General features: G+C 46.0%; 1 protein-coding gene across 1 annotated transcript; it reads right to left on the bottom strand.

Annotated features, from left to right (window-relative positions):
• Positions 1–13,536: 13,536 nt before the first annotated feature.
• On the bottom strand, positions 13,537–18,071 carry Sox4 (SRY-box transcription factor 4). The gene has a single exon (XM_052157054.1). The coding sequence runs from the start codon at positions 17,374–17,376 to the stop codon at positions 16,054–16,056; it is 1,323 nt and encodes a 440-aa protein (XP_052013014.1). The 5' UTR covers positions 17,377–18,071; the 3' UTR covers positions 13,537–16,053.
• Between the last annotated feature and the right edge of the window lie 4,866 nt (positions 18,072–22,937).

Raw genomic sequence — 22,937 nt, 5'->3', positions numbered from 1 at the left:
AATCTTTCTGCCACAGCCTCCCAAGTACTGGAGTTACAGGCACATACCACTAGACTCTTGCAATTTTATTTTGTCTTGAGACAGGACCTCATGCACCCCAGCCTGGCTTCCTATGTAGCTCAGAATGGTCTTGAGTTCCTGATCCTCCTGCCTTTCCCTCCTGAGTACTGTGCCTCACCATATGCAGTGCTGGGGATCTGTAAGCCAAGGCTCTGTGAAGCACTCTGCCAAGTGACTTACATCTTTAGCTCATGTGTAGAATTTTTTTTTTTTAACTCTCAAGGTTATTGTATTAAAAAAAAAAATCCATGGTGAACAAAACCTTTCAATAAAGGTGGATATACCCAAATTGAGTTTTCTTTTGCCATTATAACTAGGCACTGCCAGGGAGACTAATTTCTCCAGGTCCAGATTGGTCTGTCGACTCAGGCCAATCTTGTGCTCCTTGTCCTTCATGCTGTTGGAAGGCAAAGACAGCAGAACACCTCTCTTTTTATCTGGTGTTGCAGTGAAGACAGTTTAAATGCAGAAGACATTTCACTGAATCAAACCCATCCTTCTTCCCTTTGAAAAGTTAAATTGAGTTCTGTGGTTGGTAACCAAACAGATTTTTACCCCAGTGTCAGGATTAGCTTGCCTGAGACATACAGGCTAACAAGAAGCCTCACTCTCAGGGATAACTCTCAATTTAGGGACTCTCTGAGGTAATTGTGATGGTCGAATAGGCCCCTCTGTGGGGTGTACTCTGCCTTGGATACAGCTTTCTGACAGGCTCTTCTGGGTGTGTAAAATTTTAAATCCTTTATAAACATCAATGATTGGCATAATTGGTGTAATTATAGGTATCTAAAAAGGAGAAAATGTCTGTGTAACAGCTGCCAATGGTTGGTTTCAGGAAACATGCAGTCACTTGTGGAGAGCTGGGCTTAGAGTATAAACACTTGGGTAATATTACTCCCAGAAGGACTAGCTTGAATCAGAGATGGCACAGAGATAGGAGGGAACGTGCCCTCTTCCAAAAACACAGAGTGACATGTGAACCAAAAGGAAGGACGTGCTTGGAGGTTTCTGCACGCATGCACAGCTAGACACCTACCACAGGCTGCTTATGTCCGGGAGACATAAGGGTGGGGGTCTTCAGGGTCTTTTATCAGGCTTACTGTGTTTTAATTGTTCCAATGATTATGAGGCCTTCGCTAGTTACAGCAAGGGTTGGAAAGCCATTAATATGCCTCTGTTTACATATGTCTTCCTTCTGAAAGTCCTGGAAGAAACGTGAAATACTTGGGTCTATGTTTTATTTATAAAATGCTCGAATTCCTTGAGAATTAGCCAGTTCACTCAAGAAGACTGACTTACACCTGTGCACCTGGACACTTAGTCTTCTAGAGACCATGGATAGGAAAGGGGAGGAGGAACAGCTGGAAGGAGGAATCCACCCCTCATCCGGTTCCAGCAGATCCTCAAGGCCTGTGACCAAAAGGCAGTTAGTTACTGCTGGTTTCTTTGCTCCTTTTCTCAATATTCTTACTCTACTCTTTCTTTCTTTCTTTCTTTCTTTCTTTCTTTCTTTCTTTCTTTCTTTCTTTCTTTCTTCCTTCCTTCCTTCCTTCCTTCCTTCCTTCCTTCCTTCCTTCCTTCCTTCCTTCCTTCCTTCCTTCCTTTCTTTCTTTCTTTCTTTCTTTCTTTCTTTCTTTCTTTCTTTCTTTCTTTCTTTCTTTCTTTCTTTCTTTCTTTCTTTCTTTCCTTGTCAAACTACCCATACTTCCCCCAATGAACAGTTTTACATCTTTGTTTCAAATTGAGCCAAATCTAGTTGTCAAGAGAGCATGGACCATTTGTTCAAAATATTTCAATCCTAGTGAAATATATCTACCTAAATGGTACATGTGGCTTTTATTTTGTTTTAAATGGATGGGGACTTTCATGCTATAATGGTGACTCTGACAAAAAAAATAGTTAGTTTGGAGCCATGCATAACTCTGTCTTGTGTGTGTATATGTGTGTGTGTGTGTATGTGTGTGCTATACATGTATGTGCATTCAAGCATGTGTAGCTATCTATATGCAGATGCACATGTCTACTTTAGGTGTCCTCCTCAATCACGCTCTACCTTATTTTTTCATTATCTTTTATTTTTCTCTGTTGAGACAAGACCTCACCATGTAACCCTGGCTATCCTGGAACTGAGACCAGGCTAGCCTCAACTCACAGAGATCTGCTTGCCTTTGTCTTCCAATCAATCACGTGTTCAGTTTCCACCTTACTGTTGAGATAGGCTTTCTCACCTAGCCTGGAACTCAGTGTTTCAGCTAGGCTAGCCGGCCAGTGAGGTCCAGGGATCTTCCTGCCCCCACCGCCCGAGCACAGGGGTTACAAGTGTATACCATTACACTTGGTTTTTATGTGGATTCTGGGGATCTGAAGACAGGTTCTCATGCTGATTCAGCCAATGCATTACTGGTTGAGCCGTGTCCCAGACCCGGATTGTTGATAGTTCTTTAGGCCATACCGTCCTGAATATTGTGGAATGGTTGGTAGATTTGGTAGCCACAATCTAGAGTGAGGTTTCTTTTTAATTTGAGTTAATAAAATCCCACAATCATTTGCTTCACGGCACTGAAGGATTATTTTGTGGGATTTTTTTGTTTTTTTCCAGTTTAAAAGTAGAATCTTTTAAGCACAATAGGTGAGGCGGGGGGAATGTTTTGGGGTGAGTCGGGCTCATTTGTCTGAAGGAAGGAGTGCTGTACCTTAGTTACTGAGATGCTTATATAAAAGTGGGATCCTAGCTTGACATGGTGGTCACACCTTTATAATCCCAGCGCTGGGGAGGCAGAGGCAGACAGAGCTCTGTGAGTTTGAGGCTAGCCTGGTCTACACAGTGAGCTCTAACACAGCTACAGTTACGTGGTGAGACTCTGTTTCCTGTTGGTAGTGGTGGGGCCCTCTTATTTTGAGACATGGTACTTTTTAAATCTAGCCCCAAATAGCTTTTGCCAATTTACCACATGGTAGAGAATGGGAAATGGTGTGGTCAGACTGACCTCACAGTATGGGAGGAAGACCACTGAAGTGCACCTTAATATGAGACTATCACTTTTTCTGCCTTTTAGTTATTAAAAACAATCATGGGGGAGAGGAGAGTGGGAGAAGAGGAGGGAGGGGAATCTGTGTTTAAAAGCATTTGCTGTTTTTCCGGAGGACCTGGGTCCAGTTCCCAGCACCACAGGGGAGCTAACAATCATCTGAAACTCCAGTTCTGGGGATTCTGATGCTCATGGGCATCCTCACGCATATCATGAATGTAGTGAGCAGACACAGATGCAGGCAAAATGTCCATATACATAAAGTAAAAACATTTTTTAAGTTATAAAAAATAAACCAACCCTGGCTTCAGTTTTCACTCTAACATATACGGGGGATGGGGGGAGACAGGGGAGAGAGGAGAGAGAGAGAGAATAAACTTTCAAATGTGACTCTCTTGCTTGGAGTGCAATGACACCCACCCAGTTCCAAAGCTTAACTTCTTCATTGTGTTTCCAGAAGGTGGGGGGCAGGCAGCACAGCTATCTCTCCTCTTAAATCAGTTCTGGCTGTCACTGCGGATTGAGTAAACAGACACCTACTGGCCACTGATATGTGGTCTTCTCAAGTCACCTGTGTGGGTCATTCTTAGAGCTTCATTCTTCCATATTGAATTCTTTCTTGCCGTTCTGACGTCTGCTCCCTACATTTCTCCCCCACAGTCTTCCTGTGTGTCTTAGATTTTTTTTTTTTTACCAACTTGCTCTCGATTCACTGAAACTTGTATTGAACAGTCGAAGGCGGTCTACAACCTCCCTGTCAGCTGACTTCCCCTCCCCCAACACCCCAGGCAGAACAAGGGAGCTTCCTGAGCAAAAGACTCGCTGTGGACACCAGCACCTCTTCCTGTCGATATCTCTCTTTAAGTCCTGTTGTCTTGTAGGGCTCTCCTCAGACATTCCGATAAGTTGACGTCAGCATAGGACCAGGGGCTCACCCTGGGATTCATGGACTCAGTTCCCTCCCTTGGCCTAGTCTTAGGGTTACTTGAACTGGGGAAGGATTAACAAAGCAAATCCTGATTGTGCTTGGATGTTGTGTCCTGGATGATCTAGTACAACACTCACATCTAAAGCATTGGCAACTTTTGTTAGAATGTGGTTTATTTATTCCAGCTGTGTATCTCAAGACCTTAGTGCCAAAAGTAGGGCTGCAGGAAATAAGCTCATCCAGTAAAGAGAGAGCTACTGTGCTTGAAGACAGTGCACTGTGGGCAGCACGAGGAAAGAAGGCTGTCTTCAGCGGCTCAGGTCTCCTTACACAGTGGGGACCATCCGACTCAGAAAGCAAAAGTGATAATGAGGGGCATGAAGAATGTACTCAACTGATTACTGGGTAGACACTCATGGTTGGTCCAGAAGTGGGCAGGAAATCCACCAGAAGAAGCTAGCTTGTTACCAGGCAAGTGATGGGTGAGTTACCTGGGCAGGAACACCTGTCTTATATTTTTGGTTGTGAGCCTAGCCTTTAACGGCTGAGCCATCTCTCCAGCACAAGGCACAAGGCACACCTGTCTTAACTGGGACCCTGAAGGTAAAACACGGAAGAGCTCTAGATACATGTGAAAACTAAGAAAATGCCTAGGCAGCAGCCTCTGCAGCATGTTGACACTAAGTGAACTTAGTGTCTGCTCTGTGTGCTCATGATAACTGTGAGAATCCCAAAAGCTGTTTGCCCCAGAGTCCCGGGACATCCCCATTCCCCAACACTTACTAGTATCCTTGCAAGAAGGAAATCGTGCACCACGATTTCATGTGATTTGAGCAAATCTCTGCCTTGATGTCACAGAACCTAGTAAGAGTGAAGCCATTGACACAGAAACACGAATCAGCCTGGTGAGTTGTAATGTAAGAAGAAGAAAATTAAAAAGTCCAAAGAGTGTGAATCTTGGTCCTCAGGTTCATTCATTTCAGTAGCATTGAAATCCCTCTTCTTTTTCTCCAGGCTAATAGCAAAGCTATTTCTATAGTCATTCCTCTTTTTGATTCATATATGTCATTATATACTTGAGATGGAAATATCACCCAGCATGCTTCGCAGATGCCTTGACTTGCATGCTGAAACAATCTATTCATTTTCTATGGAGGATAAAATAATTGTTTCTGGGCCTGGAGATGAGGCTCAGTTGGTAGACTTCTTGCCTGGGTTTGATCTCCAGCACCACATCAGCTGGGCATAGTGGCTAATGTTTGCCGCCTCAGCACATGGGAGATGGAGGCAGTACTCGGCTGTATAGCAAGTTCCGGGTTAGCCTGACATATATACAACCCTGTTAGAACAACAAATCAGTGCTTCCAAAATTGGCTTAACTTTTAACTATAGGTTGTTGAGACAAGGCTCCCAGTTTTATTTTCAACATGTGTTTTTTTTTTGTTGTTGTTGTTGGTTTTTTTTTTTTTTTTTTTTAACACCTGGAAACCTTCAGGGTGTAAAGTGGTCTGAGACCTACATCATCCGTAATTCTGAGATCCAGCAACTCTCTGCTTTTGGTAGCTGAAGAGAAAAAGAGATTCTCGTACCTTTGAGAAGATGAGTATAAAATGACATCATCGTAAGAGCAGAAGCCGGAAATGTTTTTAGCTAGGGTTTCTTTGACTTACTCATCCATCTTAAGTTGGTTCACAGGAAAACAGTCAGTATCTTTGTTTTTTTGTTTTGTTTTGTTTTTTCCTCTTTGCTCTGGTTATCCTGGAACTTAACTATGTAGATCAAGCTGGCCTTGAATTCACAGAGATTTACTCGATTCTGAAGTGCTGGGATTAAAAGTATGCACCACTATACTTGGCTTGATAACTTATTTCTAGGGGATAAATGGTGTAAAATAACGGTCATGATGACATTGTCTCATACACTGATATTTTGATAATGTTCACTTCCAATTATTCTCTTTCCTTTTCCCTCATGATTTTTCTTTCTTGGATTTAAAATAGGATCAGGTTTTTGTTGTTGTTGTTGCTGCTGTTTTTAACTCATGTGTATCTTTGTGTGTGTGTGTGTGTGCTGTGTGCAGTTACTAACAGAGGTCCAAAGAGAACACGGGGGGGGGGGGGGGGGGTTGGGCCTGAAGTTACTGGAAGTAACTGTGGCGGTTGTGAGCCACACCATGTGAATATAGGAAACTGAACTCCAGTCTCTGAAGGAGCAGCAAATACTCTTTAGTAGGCCTTGTTTTTCATCTTTTTAGACAAACTGACTTGTAGCCCAACGAAGCCTCAGATTCCCTATGTAGCTGAGGCTGGCCCTGAACCCAATCCTTCTCCCGCCATGTCCTGAGTGTTAGGATTGCAGGCAGTGCTACCATCTGCACCCCTCCCCCAATTCCTTAAAAGAAACTATTTGGGAATGCTCTTTGGCTAAACTATTTGAAAAACACAGAGGACTTTCCATGGCTTCGGTAACCTACTTCATTTCCTGGATTCACTGAGGAGGGGCTAGGTCAAAGACAGACTTCTGGCCCTTCTGTCTGGGGAAGGAACAAAGTGCTGTGTGTTTTGAGACTGCAGCCCCACAACTTCCCAGGAACTTTAGATAAATTATTCAAAGTCGGCCTTCTCTGGGGAATGGCAAACAGGAGAGATAAAAGGCCCACATAGGGAGTGTGGGAAAGGGGTGGTGAGAAAGTGAGAGTGCAGGGGTGGTGAAGAGTTGCAGGAAACTATTTTCACAGGTTTTAGGTGCCAGAGCTGGGGGAGTTAGGACAGCCACTGGTAAGAAGGTGACAATTAACCACACAGACAACAGGACTTAATTGATCCTGGCTGCTTGGCTCTTAGAAAAGCAGTTGCCTGCTCCTTACTTGGATGCCATTACCACATGCTGCGCATTGACTACAGAAGGAGCCTGCTAAAGCTGACAGACAGGGTTTCCATTTCTCTCCCTCCCTCCCAACTGCACGCTGGAGCAGGAAATAGCGAATTAATTGTATTGAAAATAACTAAAGAAGCATGCGGGCTAAGCAAATGATCCTTCATTTGTTTCTTCTGTCCGAGTCATTAAAAATAAAACCCAAAACCTTCCAATCAGATGTTGACGACGTCTGTCGTTCGAGTGCCTTAGGGGCCATGCAAGGCAAGTTGGTGTATAAATGAGTTGGAACTGTGGCTTTCTCCACAAAGTCTGCAGGTCGAAGGAAAAGCCCCTGCTGCAAAGCTCACGCCATGACTTGACTTGTGCCTGGTGTGTTGGCAGGACTCCATTAAACCAACTGTCTTAAATGGAAACTGTCAGAAGAAAAGAAAATGGGCTACATTTGTTATCACCGATACCTACGGAGATCTGTGCAGAGAGGTATCTCATCATAACTAAGGCATGAACCAGACTGCAGAAGCCCCCTGGGAAATTCAGTTTAGTGATGTGAGGTTTTTCTTCTTCTTCTTTTTAACATTAAGCAGGAAAACAACACATGCAGGAAACCATAAAACCCTTCAAGTTAACTGTAGCAACGGCCAATCTCCTTAGGATAGGATGGGTGGCCTAGAGCCTCTGTATGAAGGCGTTCTGAATCACTTGCAGGGTTGACTCTCGCCCCACCTTTGGGATGACAGGGCAGGAGATCCACTCCTGATATTTAGATCCCTTCTATTCTCTTCTGCCTTGCTGACTCCTGCAATGAAGACTGCATTCATATTTTAACACACATTTGTTCAACTAATATCTATTCATACACCCTCACACATTACTTAAGCCTGCACTTCAAACTGAGATGGTAAAAGACATCCTTGTGGAAATGGATCAGAGCTGAAGGAAGGATGTAGGAAATGAGATGATGACCAATCTTTACTGAAGACTCAAGGCCTGTTCCCTATGTCTATCTAGTACTCTAATGGGGTCACCTATTTTGATTGTTTTTGTTGTTTTTTAATTTTTATTAATTTTCATTTTTGTTTCATTTTCCTTTCCTTCCTTCCTTTCTCCTTTTCCTTCTGTTTGTTTTGTTTTTCAAGACAGGGTTTCTCTGTGTGGCCTTGGCTATTCTGACACTCACTCTGTAGACCAGGGTGGCTTGGAACTTGGAGATTTACCTGACACTGCTTCCCAAGTGCTGGGATTAAAGGCATGCATGGCTAACCAACTCCTGACTTGCTTTGCTTTCTAAAGACAGGGTCTTACTATGTAACAGTCCTAACTGTCCTGGAATACACTTAGTAGGCCAACCTGGTCTTAAAGTTGATCTCCAAGCAGTCCTCCTGTTTTGGTCTTCTGAACAATGTGCTGCCATACTTGCAGAGAAACTGAATCTAAGTTCATTCCTGGGCTCAGGAAATAAGATTCCAGTGCCCCCGCTCTCTCTCTTTTTTTTGTAATTAATTAAGTTGGGTGCAGGGGCTCCAACGCAGGGTCTCATACATGCTAGGGCAAGCATTCTACCACCAAGCCACAGCCCCACCCTTCTTTCCCTTCTGACTCTATGATCTCAGGCTTATTACTGAATCATCCATCCCCAGGTCTCCTTGTAAAAAGGGTGGTATCAATCTTTCGCCTGTATACTTATTGAGATCATGCTAACACACTGTGAGGGTAGTCATTTTCACTTTGGTTTGCACTGAGAATATATGAAGAACTTAGACTGTGGTTTGGTTCTGCTCTTTAAGAGTCCTGACTGGGGGTGGGGGGGGGGGAGGGAGTATAGGGGATGGATTTGATCAAAACCTGCATTGTATACTTGCATGAAATTTACTAACAATAATTTAAAAATCTATTAAAGAAATAAAAAGAATTCTGGACTGGGACTTAGATCCATGGAAGAGAAATTACCTAGCATGTTCCAGACTCGAGGTTCAATCCCCAATAACTAACACACACACACACACACACACACACACACACACACACACATACACACACAGTAATACAGACACATACACACACACACACACACACACACAATAATATATACACACACATACACACACACACTCCCAAGTCATTCTTTTTGTTTTGAAATAGGAGCTCACATAGTCCACGCTGGCCCCAGACCTACTATTTAACCAAAGATAGCCTTGAGCTTCTGATCCTTCTGCCTCCACTTCCCCAGTACTGGCATGGCATCTGTCTTCCCCAGGTCTGTCTTATTGTGACACTGGGAGGCCTATCCAGGGCCTCAGGGCCTCATGCATGCTTCACAAGCACTTGACAACCGGACTCCAGGCCTAGCCTTGTCCTCAAGCCATGCTAATATTGAGGATTTGAGTCGCAGACAGCATATTTATTGTTATTTAGTGCTGTATGATTTCTGTGTTGCTGGCACTGTGGTTGGCTCGCACAGACTTTACCTTTTTGTAATCAGCCATGAGGCGAAGGCCTGGTACCTAATAAGCTGCCAGGCACTGCTGCACGTGTTCCACATATGGAATCACACTCAATTCTCACAACAGCTTTTTCTGTCAGGTGGCCTTCTATGTAATGATTTAGAACTGAGGCTTAAAAGGACTAAGAAATTGACCAAGGTCCTCTAGGCCAGCTGACCTCAGAGCCAGTATTCAGACAGAGGTTTTCACTAAGTTCAACACGACTTGCCACAGATAGCACAAAATGCAAATATTTTGGGAAATGAATATATTTTAGAAGCTTGAAGAACGGGTTTTATCCAAGAACTCACTGGAAAGTAAATTTAGAGAGATAAGCATTCAAGGCTTAATCCTGCTCTATGTAGTCTGAGCTATCCTGGAATTCATTCCGTATAACAGACTGGCTGTGAACTCACAGAGATCCACCTGCCTCTGCCTCCTGAGTGCTGGTCTTAAAGTGTGCTCCACCATCCCAAGAGTTTATGGTAAAGGCTTCATGCCGCGGATGGCTGGTTGTGGAGACTGAAGGAAGTGAGCCACCGCCATTTTGTGCAGGGCCTTGACAAGCTGCTGGTAAACTAAGTACCTCACCCTGGACAAAGGGTAATAATGACAGTTAGTGCAGTCTGAAACACCATGCAGATGTCAAAGGATGCTCAAACCCTGTCTGGAAAAACCAAAAAAAAAAAAAAAAAGATGCTCACACCACCCACCCAAGCTTGCCTAACTCAGCTTCCAACAATGGCGGGCGGGGTGAAAGTGGAGACAAGCAGCCCACTTCAGCTTTCAAATGGTGGGCAGAGTGAAAAACGACATGGATTATTTTTGAGGTTGTTTTCTAGGATGAATCAGAGAGGCTAGGGTAAATGTAAGAGATCAGAGGCCAGAGGTGTATTTATAGTCCTAGGGCCAGGGCTGTGAACCACAATCAACAGGAAGGCCAGAGAGGCTCCAGCAGTTGAAACTACTTCCTGTTCTTCCAGAGAACCTGAACTTAGTTCCTGGTATTGGAGTTCGGTGCCTCACCTGCCTCTGACTGCAGCTCCAGGCAATCTGACTCCTTGCTGTTGGGAGGCACCGTGCTTGCACATGTGCACATCACTGACAAACCCTTCCATAAAATAAATCTTAAAAACAGCTCAAAGTACCCATAAATAAAGAAAAAAAAAAAAGACAGAAAACTTCTGCCTTGAGAAATCTAACAGATTTGGGTTCATGGGTTTTCTGGTCAGCACCGCCATGCCCTGCTTTCCAGACCCTTCTGTGTCATCCCTTGTGGGTTAAGAGGAGAGGGTACTACTGTGGTCGTGCCCACCTTTAGACCTAGCACTCACTTTCAAAGACAGGCTGATGCTTGAGTTCAAGGCACTTCCCCCTCTACTGAGGGAGTTCCAGGACAGTCAGGGCCATACAGAGAAACCCTGCCTGAAAACCCAATAACAAACAAACAAACAAACAAACAAATGGTCTATGATGAAGCACTCTGACCCTATACAGCAGATAAACTGAGTGGTTGACTCTTCCAACTGTGCTCTTTTCCCAGGATACCTACTCGGACCAGTGTCCACAGAAACCTGAGACCCCTGCAGACAGGCGCTCATCCCACCAGCGCAGCCTGAAGGCTGCCTGCTTGTTAGTTTATTTATTTATTATTTTTCATGGCATTTCAGGGGATTCAGTTAGGAACTGACATGGTGACAAGTGTCACTAATCCACATTGCTGACTGAGCGCTGTGTCTTAAAAAACTGAGCCGCACCATTTGAAAGTCACCATGAAGTGGTTTTCTAGATCTATTTTGCCTTGCACAGTCTGGCCTGCAAGTATCCTTTCTGAATGCAAGGTTCGAGTGGTTTACATTGGCCACACCCCTGCTAGGAAGCACGGTATGGTATCATAGCTTTAAAGAGAAAAGGGGAATGTGCCAGAATTCCTTGTTTTCTTCAGGGGCCTGGGTCTGGAACCCAGGGCCTCCAGCGTGCTACCCTTTCACCCTGAGCCCTAGGAGTCTTAAAGAAAATATTTGAAAGCATCTCCTTGTTCTTCCATGCAAAGTCAGGGGAAAATAAACAAGGTTGTAGCAGAAAAGCCTACAAAAATACAAACACGTTTAAAAATATGCATTACTTAAGAAAATGACTCATACAGGGTTTACAGTAGGATTTTGATGTTTTTGTCTGGGGAGGGGGAAGGAACAAGGTGTTTTATTGTTCTGGAAATGGACTCAAGTAGTCCACTCTGGTCTTAAACTCAGGATCCTTCAGCCTGGCCTGTCTCTAAGTGCTTGGATTATACCACACCCTACTGACCTTTGTGTTAAGGGGAACCCCCACCTCAAACCTAACAAAACAAGCCTAAGTATTTTTTTTTTCATCTTGTAACTATGGAAGGCTTTTCTCCTCCAAGACCCTAAGATACTCTAAGATAACCTAAGATAATAATCTTCACCGTAATGATCAACCTTTAAACAAGCACATTAACTCTTTCCTAAACTTCCTTTTAAAAAGAAAAATTTATGTTATATTGTTTCAAGGTCCCTGGGTAGGGGAAATGGTATTTTAGGATCTATAGCTCAGGGGTAGAGTGCTTCCCTGGCACCCACAAGAGTCTAGACTTAATCCCCAGTACTGCAGATACACACCTACACTCACACACAAAGGTAGTTCCACAATAGGGTATCCAGTAAATTAAAATTCAATTTACAGAAGCTTACATGAGAAAGGGGGAGAAACTAAATCCTGCCTCTCAAGAGGGAAATGATATTGAAACAGTATTTTAGAGAGGGAATTGCTTCTTTAGTTTTGGTTTTTTTTTCCCCTTGAAAGCTTCTTGCAAGTATGTAGTGTATGTTGATCATAGCCAACCCCCACCAAATGGCTTTTTACTGTGCAAAACTGCTTGCGGTCTTTAAGTCGTCTTTCTTTCTGTTGTGATCCCAGGATGCAGGCACCTTGCCTACAATCCCCAGAATGGATTGTTTCCAAATGTTGAGTGTTAACCCTTTCTCTCCAGGGTTGAAAGACTAGGAAATACAGAAAGCACACATTTGTGAGGATGAGCATTTGGAAGAGACGATAAAACTTCTCTTTGCCCGTGGAGACTGTTGATCTCTTAAAATAAGCAGGAAGTACTGGCCAGCTGCATACAGGCCTCACTAATGCTGTGTCTGGTGCTTATAAATCTATACACTCTCCTGCTTGGGGTGCCATTCCAGTTGTGAGCAGGTAGGCTGTATTTTACTTACAGTAACACCCATGTTGGGCGTGGCACAAGATGAAGACCTTAAGGCCATAGTAACTTTTGTTGTTCTAGAAACAGAGTCTCAAGCAGTCTATGCAGGATTCTTCAGCCTGGCCTGCCTGCTTCTCAAGTAGTTGGATTACACCACACCCTACTGACCTTTCATTTGAGGGAACTCCGCCCACCCCCCAAACCCTAACAAAGCAAGCCTAAGGTTGTTTTTTTCCCCCAATCTTGTAACTAAGGCCTCTCTCCTATAAGACCTAATAATTTAACAGGCTCATTTATTCTTGGTCTGTGCAAAACAAATCTTGGTGGGTAAAGGGGAAGGTGGCTTAGAAACACAAAGCAAAAAATAAAAAGTTCAGCCAGCCGGGTTGAGCGGAGAAGCCTGCCCCTCCCCCCTCTTTGAAATTTCCAGACAAAGGGTGCCTGACGCTGTACAGTAGATGCAGAGAATTCCTCGAAGTCGGGCAGAGGGTTGACACACACGTGGCCGATGCCATCACTCAGGGTCAGGCCTGCCAAATCTGGCCAAGAGGAACTTAGTGTTTGCCATTAAGATGGCTTAACTGTATCAGCACTAGCTCCCAAGTCACCACAAAGCAGCAAAGCGGCGGTCTGCAGGGACAGGAGGGATCTCAGGAATAAGGATGACAAAAGTCAAGATTTAGGGTTCAGTTCCAGCTGATTTTATTTCCTTCTCAAAAAAAGTTATTTACAGAAGGTATATAGCAACAACCTGACAGGCAGTGACACAGGATTAGCTGGCATGATTTTTTTCTTTTTCTCTCCCCCCAAAACATTGTTTTATTTTTTTTTTTTTTTGTTTTTTTGTTTTTTTTTCTTTTGTGGCCTTGAATTTTAAGACAAATATTCTACACGGCATATTGCACAGGATGGATGGTTTAAAAAAAAGAAAGGAAAAAAAAAAAAAGAAGAGTTTTAAAACAAAAACCCTTAACGGAACTGCCTCTTAAAAGGCAGGCGTCCTCGTGCCTGTCATGTTATATTAAACGTACATACACACAATCTTTTTGCTTATTATAATACAGACTTAAATGTACAAAGATGTTTTCCACTTTTTTTTCAATCTTTAAACACAACAGCTATAAACCTGAACACATAAGCTATCACCATGCCATAAGACTAAAACAATTATATTTAGCGACAAGTAGAAAGGATTAAATAGTCAAATACAAGAATGAAAACGCAGTACATAGTGTCGCGAACTCAAATCGGCATTTAGATAGATCCAGTGGTTTAAACGGCACGTTTTTGCTTTATAAAAAAAGTGCAAAAAAGATGTGGTTTACAAGTTAAAGCTACAGAATCCCTTTTTGCTGTGAATGCACCAGTTTTAAAACCTCTGGACAGAACAGCAATTCGTTTAAAAAAAAAAATCTGTTTTCTTTAAAGCATTATGGTGCTGGGCTGAACTCTCCTCCCCTTATAAGACTGGGGGGAGGGGGTTGAAAGGTGGAAACCGGTGGCAGGTTAAGGGATACTGTCACTTTAAGAAGCCTGCAGATTGAAGTGTAAACATGGAGAAACCAGGGGCTGATTTTTCAAACTGTGTGAGATATTAACCAGCCACCCTATTATAAAATCAGGAAATCCAAACAGCGATTTACACCGATTAACACCCCCTTTATATATTTTTTACAAAAATACACTGAGAAAATAATCAAACGTTTTCATCTCTCTTGTCTTTTTTTGTTTTTTAAAAGTGTCAAAAGTCTACATTTAAATATAAAAAATTAAAAGTTAAAACTCTAGCCCTTCAGTGAAGGAGACGTAAAATGGCGTGGGTAACAACACTAGAAAAAAAAAAAAAAAAAACCGAAGAAAAAGAAAGGAAATAAAAAGGAAGATCAAGAAACGAGGTCAAACGACAAGAAAGCAAAAGAAAAGGGGAAAAAAGGGGGGACAAAATAAGAAAACTGTTTGGCCAGTATAAATATGTCCACATATAAAATGGCATCTGATTACATTTACAAGGGAAAAAAAAATACAAAGATGGAGCGTCCGTGAGGGGGTAAAAATAAACGGGTCTTCTCAATTACACCTATACGGAATAAACACACACGGAGAAAAAATTTGGTCCTGAATTGTGGTTTTTCAAAAGTCCAGCACAGATTTGAGTTGCGTTTGAATCCTTTTAAAGAGTTAAGAATGAAAAGGAGCTGGTGATCGGTTCGTTGTAGGAGTCAAACATAGCGCCATCTATCCGCTTTTTATATTATCCTACACTAGTTTAAAAACTGCTCAACAGTCTTATACAGAAATCCTCAAAAGATAGACAGGATAACATGCTATATTAACCCCACCAGTGAAATAACTCAACACCATCACGATTCCCATTAAGAGAAGAAAAAAATCTCTTTCCCCCCCCAAACCACTCCGCCGCCCCTGGAACACATCCCACAGTCTCCTGTCCTCCCGCCGGCTCTGGGTAGCCTCACCTCTGACTTTTATTTTTTCAATTCTTTATTTTTGCACAGACCCCAGGCTGAGGCCCGGGGACCCCAACGCCCTCTGTGCTCGGGTCCTTCTGCGTCCTCAACCAGGTTGCTGTGGCTTCCACGAGGTCCCCATGTCCATTTCCGAGGCTGGCCTGCTGCTCCCTGCACATCTCCTCCAGCTGCAGGGACAAGGAAGGGGGGAAAAAGGGGAGGGGGGAGAGAAAGCCCAACCCGGGACTTCGCCAGCCAGCGTGGAGTTTCTCCATGCCAATGCTCCCCTAAGGCCAACACAAACGCCATGGCCAAACGCATCACCCCAGAGCCTTCTGTCTTCACTGCAGAAAAAGAAATTTTAAAAAGGGGGAAAATATAAAGAGAATACAAAGAGGGGGTGGGGGAGGGTAGGAGATGGGGCACGCTGAATTTTTCCCCCTCCTTTCTCGACCAAGAGGCAAAATAAAATCAAACAAGAAATCACCGAGGCGAGATGGGGGCAAGATTCCTTCGGTCTTTAGAAGCTTTGCTAGGCTTCTTTTCTTGCTGGGGGTGCAACCAAGTCCGGAAGCTCGTTGGAAGGGGAGGGGGGGTCTCTTCAAGCAAAATTGAGGAGGAAACTCGAAGTAGCTTTTTTAGCCACCACCAACATCAATAACAACAAAAAAAGGTCGCCCCCGTCTACTCTCCGCCTCCTCGAGTCCCCAGCCCAGAGTGGGGGATGGGAGCACGGGTCCACTACGCCCCCGCGCTCCTTCTCCAACGGCGGGACATGGTCCAGGCCAGCCCTATGCACTTTTTCTTCCTTTTCCTTTCCTCTTTCTCCTTCCACTTCCCATCTATTCTTTTTTTCCTCATTTTTTCTCTTTCTTTCTTCTTTTTTTCTTTTTTCTTTTCTTTTCTTTTTTTGTTTTGTTTTTTTGTTTTCTTCCTCTCTCCTCTCCTGCCTCTTGGCCCACCTTCTCCCCGGCCCGCGCTCCCTTCAGTAGGTGAAGACCAGGTTGGAGATGCTGGACTCCAGCCAATCTCCCGAGATCATCTCGCTCACCTCGGGCGTGCAATAGTCCGGGAACTCGAAGTGGGAGCCTGAGCCGGGTTCGAAGTTAAAATCCAGGTCCCGATCAAGCGCCGACGAGGAGCTGAAACTGCCCAGGGACATGCTCTCAAAGTTTGAGCTGGGGTTCAGGTCGAGCAGGTCATCTTCGAACTCGTCGTCGGACGACGAAGAGCCCGAGGAGGAGGAAGAGGACGAGGAGAGCGACGAAGACGCGTGCGAGGGTGCACTGGACGGGGCGGGCGAGGCTGCGCGTAGGCTGGCGTAGCCGCGGTGGTCAGCAGGCGATCGGCTGGCGGCGGGCGATGATGCTGCGCTGCTCCGGCCGCTCAGACTCCGGCCATCGGGCGAGCATCCCGGGCCTCCATCTTCGTACAGCCCCAGTGGATCGCTGGGGTCGGCGCTCGATCCCAGGCCCCCGACCGGAGACGCAGAAGCGCCCAGGCTTCCGAACAGGTAGACGCGCTTCACTTTCTTGTCGGTGGGGTGTTTGGCGGGGGTGGCCAGCGCGCCGGACGGCGAGGAGGCGGTGGCTGGGGTGGCCGCGCTGGGAGTCCGCACCTTGTAGACGGCCGCGGGCTCCCCCAGGGGCAGCAGGGCGGCCTGCTCCGGAGAGAACGTTGCAGCCGCTTTGCCGCCGCCCGCTGGGACGAGCTTGGTGTGGGGCTTGCCGACCGAGCTGCCCGCCACCTTGGGGCCGCAGCTCTTCTTGGGCGCGGGCTTGGAGCTGCCGCCCGCGCCACCCCCCGCGTGGCTGCTTCCCGCGTGGCCGCTGCCGCCCGCGACCTTGTCGCCCTTCTCCCCAGGCTTGGTTGTGGCCGCCGACCCCGCGCCCGCGTTGCCCGACTTCACCTTCTTTCGTGGCCGGTACTTGTAGTCAGGGTAGTCAGCCATGTGCTTGAGGCGCAGCCGCTCCGCCTCCTGGATGAACGGGATCTTGTCGCTGTCCTTGAGCAGCTTCCAGCGTTTGCCCAGCCGCTTGGAGATCTCAGCGTTGTGCATGTCGGGCGACTGCTCCATGATCTTGCGCCGCTCGATCTGCGACCACACCATAAAGGCGTTCATGGGCCGCTTGATGTGGCCACTGGGAGTCTTGCACCAGCTGGGGTCGTCCGCCTTGCCGCCCGTGGACGCGGTGGAGCCAGGCGTCGGGGAGGACGCGATGCCCAGCTCCAGGCCGGCGCCCGAGTCCGAGCTCTCCCCGGCCAGCAGAGCCTCCGTGTTCTCCGCGTTGTTGGTCTGTTGTACCATGGCCCCGGCTTGCCGGGCGCCCACGCGCGCTCACACGCTCGCGGCGCGGTCGCCGGGCCCTGCGGGCTCCCCGGGGCGGAGACCAGGGTCCCCTGAGCGGCGCGCGGGCCAGGGGCAGCCGCCTCCCGCCGCCAACCTAGAGTCCCCGAGGCCCTCCGTCCTCCCTCACCGCTGAAGTGCTCCCCGCGGGCACCGAGGCTGGAGTCGGCCGCGGCGAGGAGTTTCTCCGAACGTTGGTAGCTGGAGTGTCTTCCAAACGCAAGTTTCTCGCCGCCTCCGGGGCAAGTCTTTCCCCCACCCCTTTCCCTGAAGCAGTCGATTGCAGTTCACGAGAGCTCGCGGTAGCTCAGGAAAGCGACATCGTCTCTAGCGCCTAAGTCCCTTTCCTGCAGTGCAAAGCCAAAGCGACTCTGGCTCCGGGACTCTCTGTGGGCGGAATCGGCGCTGAGGAGTTGGTGCAATTATTTTGTTGCAAGGTAGGAAGCCAAGAAGCTTGCATGCAACAGACCGGCATGAATAAATGTATGTTTCTCCCTCCCTCCTGCAAGAAGGGGAGCTGGTTACCGGCAGAGTTCCCCCACTGCAGACTCTCTAAGAAACAGCGTGCAAGAACTGGAAACCGGGAGGGAGACGGCCCTCTTCCCCTCACTCTGTTTCTCTGGCTGCAGCTTAGAGCAGACCCCAATTCCGCCTCGCGCTTCTTTATCCTTTCGCAGACAGCCAATCAGCCGCTGTAACTAACGCTTCCTCGTGCCAAGCCCCTCCCCCGTCCTTCCCATTGGCTTGGAACCCGATGCAATAATAATCTCCGCGTGCAATGAGAAGCTCCAAATCTGACCTCATTCCAATTTACAGAGCAAACTTTTTAAAAGGGCTAGAAGTACAGCTGAGATTTCTGCTGCCTCTTTCCCCCCAACCCCCGCCTTTTGCTGGGTGCGCGCGCGTTTGCCTCTCTCTCTCTCTTTCTGTGTGTGTGTGTGTGTGTGTGTGTGTGTGTATGTGTGTGTGCTCGTGCGCGCGCCTGCGCGTGCCTGTGTGTGTGTGTGTGTGTGTGTGTGTGTGTGAAGAGGATGTTAATGCATGGAGTTATTAAGGGGAGAGACGGAAATGTATTCTAGCCATTATGTTAGATAACAAGGGGCTTGGAGGGGGGGAGTAAGGGTGAAATACTGTAAATGGAAGCTTTCTGCTTAAAAGCCGAGTGATTATTTTTATTAGTTCTTTTCAGCTCAGGAATAAAGAATCAGCCTTTGGTGCAAAATCTATTTTCTTAGCTCCTTCTTAAAGCTAGAGATGTAAGTGGGGGGTGGGGGGGGAGCCACAATAATAAATCAATGGATATTGAAAACCATTAAGAAAGTGGTACCTAGACACCTGTCATCACAATTATTTTAACAACTCTAGGTATAGAACAGACATTGGTGTATTGTGTAAATCCCTTCAGGATGCTATCTGTGCTGTTTGTGAAAGGCAGTTTTCCCCCCTTTTCAGTAATTGCTTACTCTTTTTGCCAAACAGAGGTTAACAAGTTATTTAATGATTTCAGCTCCCCTATAAATCCTGGGTAGGCCAAACAAGATTTTCTGTGGACCGCTAAGGCTGTAGTCCATAATTACGTCAATAAGAGACTTTGTGTGATTTTTGTATAGGGCGATCATGGTGAATACAGGATGGGTTTGACTTCGCTTTCTAAATGTTTGCTTTCCACAATTTCCAAGGGATAGATGGATTCACTATCTGCTCTCCTTCCCCGTCAGAGCCCCGCCTCTTTTTCTTACTCAGTTTTCTCCAGTGTCTGTGCTACTTGAAGCAAAAGGGTCTAAAAGACCAAGGAGAAGAGAAAGGGGTGGCAAAGGAGAGGGGGGCTGCCGGACCCATCTCCAGCCTCTCCCCTCACCTGTCTTTCTGGGTCTCAGTTGTCCACCTCTTCTGTGCTTTGGGAACCTCATGAGCTTCTTTTTATAGAGGACTTGTGTTAGTGGCTGGTGAGTGTGTGATTATAAACCACTGATGTGTGTCCCGAGCCCTTTGAATTCTAATGTGAGTTCCTTCCTAATGCAAATGCCACTTGTAGTCAAAGCAGCATGATGTTCAAGAGACTAAGATGGAAGGTGGGAACTGATGGGGAACTGTAACCAATTGGTGGTCTCCTTTTGTTACCTCAGAACTTCGAGGTGCCAGCAGGAAGTTCAGGAGTTCAAGGTCATCTTCCAATACTTAAGAATTCCAGGACAGCCGAGGCTATACAAGTCCTTGTCTCAAAGAGCAAACACATGGCAGAGAGTATTTAGAATATAGAATAACTTGGTTACACAAATCTCCCTTTTCCCAAGATCTGAACATTAGGAGTCTAATAAAAACTAACCTTTCTTAAAATGATAATATTAAGAAATTTCATCAGGCCAGTGACAGAGGAGTCCAACATAGAGCTAACTCTTGATTCACAGCACAGTAGTGCTGAGTGGTGTATTTCCATTTATCTTGTCACACTTTCAGAGTATGTAGGCTGGAAAGAGGCTGAGGGTGTCAAGAATCAGACATTTCCTGGGAATAATACCCTATGGAGACAGCTGACTGGGTCTCTAAGATTACCTGCAGGCAAGAATGTTTCTGTGGGTAAAAGCAAGTAATTTATTTTTGACCATTTGCTCCCCATCACAGCCCCCTTTTTTTTTAATTCCCAGAGGAGGAAATCCTAAAATAGCATGTGCACCCCCTCAAAAAAACAAAACAAAACAAAACAAAAAACCTCCAAGAAGAGTATTTTTGCATAACAAAGGCAGGGCATATATGTTTTCTGATACCCACAGATGCACACCCATAAGATGCCATCAACTTGGCATCTAGGTTATCCTAAAAAGACTATCTATTGTCTACTAAAGCAATATTTTTATTATGACAAAAACAGAGTAGATGTATTTCCTGTAGAATTTGTATTAAATAATGTTGGATGATTTGGCAAAGATGGGTGTTGGTGTAATTGATGGTGTTTCCAGTGGTGTCCCTCATAGTTACACTCATGCTTAATGCATAGATTTTATTTTAAAAGCATATATATGTGTGTGTGTGTGTGTGTGTGTGTGTAGTTCCTGCCCAGATTCTTTTGTTAGATGTATTTCAGAAAACCCAACTGATTTTTAGGATGTACTGTTCAAGTAGTATATGCCGTCAAAGGGCCAAAGGCCTTTAAGGGAAAGAAGATAAACCATTTTAAGTTAATTAATTTTTGTATGTAAGCCAACTGCTTGGTACTGAGAATGACTGGGGGTCAGAGGACAACTTGTTGGGGTCAGTGCTCTCTGTCTGCTATCCGGGTACTGGGGATTGAACTCAGGTTCAATTATCAGGTTTGGTGGAGGAGCCTGTCCCAACTGAACCAACGCACCCACTGTAACAGGTCTTCCTCATCCCCATGACCATGAGATGCAACCCCCCCCCCCTTGTCTACGTTTCTCTTAGACCTGGTGAAATATGGGTTGGTAGCAACCATTGTCCTAATTACACCATTGTACAATGTAAGCCTGTAGAGCGTATATATACCTGGCTGCCTGGACTTAGAAGTGTGACTGTTTTAGTTCTTAGAGCATGCAGACGTGACAAAACATGTGACAAACAGCTTTTGATTAAAGTCACCCTTCCACGAGTAAAGTACATATACACCAGAATGTATTGGATTTAATACCAAATTATGGTATTAAGATTTCTGGGCCTCACTGCCTAATGTCCTAAGCTTTGTAATCAGTTCCCCATCACTGACCGCCCCCTCCCCCTTCCCCAGATTCTAGCTATTTGGTGGCCTCTACTAAGTCAGTACTCAGTGTTCTTTCCCTCGGCTCCCCTTGTAGTTGTATGAACAGAGAGCCAGGATTGTTTTGCAAACAAGTCCTGCCTTAGAATAATCAACTAATGGTCTTTATTGGAAATGATATTAGACCTCTCACATTTTGAATTAAGGCAGATATTTATTTTATTCCATTAAATGCAATCCATTCGACATGAGAGTGTAACATCAGCTAATGCATTTCTCCTGCTCCTACACAGCCTGCACAACATAAAACCTCACATCTACAAAATGGTATATATATGGGGTATGGATGAAGATTTACCTCCACTTCTTAATGTGTTCCCATACATAGCACAGAGGGAGGGAAACCTGGATGAAAATTAGTGTCACGAATCTGGCTTGGCACTATATTCCAAGATTCGTGCTTTGGTTTGGCTGTAGAGACTGACAGCATGAGCCCCTCTGGCTTTGAGCATTCAGTTCAAATAAACAGAGGTGGGGGAAGCCTTCTTGTTAATTTTGTTGCCTGGAAAGTGCTCTGGGAAACTGAATGCTCTCAGCCCGGTGTTCAGCCCCACCCTTCGCTGGGGATGATTTTGCTCCCCCAACTCCTTGCACTCCATCCTTGGCGCTGAGGACTTTGTATTGAAACTGGGCTAGGAGAAGGGAGCTGTATCGAAACAGTAATTCTTAGGTTTAGGTTGTGAGCCTTAGCCTTTAACAAGGGCCGAGTTATCTCTCCAGACCAATGTACTGAATTCTTATTCGAAACATATTAATCACGATAAATGAAAGCTGTCATTTATATTCCCTGTTAGACTACACAGAGATAAGAAACATATTTCTAATAATTTCACCACTTTCTCATCCCTCATATAACCAGCAGGCTCAAGTCGGCTCTTCATACCCACGCCGTTCAATGCCAACACATTTCCCCCCTTACTCTTGAGAACAAGCAGAAAACGAGTGACCGCACTGGCCACACAGATACGAAGCATTAACTGGAGCTTCTGCTCTGTTTCCCCAGACAGAGGTCTGGCACACCCTCCAAGATCTGTGGAACTGGTGCGTGCAGACAACGCCTCCCAATCCAGGAGAGGCAGCCGCCAGGTGGCAGCGCTGAGCCTGCCTGAGCAAGCGGCGACGTGGGAAACCGTGGGGGAAGATCCAACCTCTTCCTGGTCTCCTGAACCAGTGAACCCCCAACACTTCTCAGGGTAGCGGTTTAAAGGACCAGTGGGAAACATGGTGTGTTGGTGAATTCTAGGCTTCTCCCCCGATCTGCCCCCATAAGACAAAGTTTAGGGTAACCAACTGCTGCCCCCTGTTTGCTCATCGGAAAACTCCCCAATGGCTGGGGAAGCCGAGACGCCCCTTGCGGATCTGGTAACCTCACTCGGAGGTCACGGGTCATCTCCCTCGGGCTGGTAGGAGCGGGAATGCGGTTTCTCCGCCAGCTGCGCGCTCTCCTTCGGCGGCGGCGGCAGAGACACACGGCGCATGACCAAAGGAGTCCCAAAGGCCACCCCTGCTCCTGAAAAGAAATGGTTTCCGTGGCCCGGCACGCCTGGCGGAGCTCAGCAACAGGGGTCCTGCCCAAGCTCGCCTGGGACTCCCGGTGCACGGGTCTCGCCTTGCCTTTCCGTGACTCTCACTGGGAGGAGCTAAATTGCAATCGACTCGGTGGTGCTTTTCGGAGGAAAGTCTTTTCTACTGTAAACGTGGCTCGGGCGATGCTCGCAAAGGGTGTTTCGCCACTGTCTTCAGAGGAGGTTCA

This window comes from Apodemus sylvaticus, chromosome 14, assembly GCF_947179515.1.
Source record: "Apodemus sylvaticus chromosome 14, mApoSyl1.1, whole genome shotgun sequence".
NCBI classification, from domain to species: Eukaryota; Metazoa; Chordata; class Mammalia; order Rodentia; family Muridae; genus Apodemus; species Apodemus sylvaticus.
The sequence above is the reverse complement of the archived record's forward strand: the minus strand, read 5'-3'. Positions and strand labels throughout refer to the sequence as shown.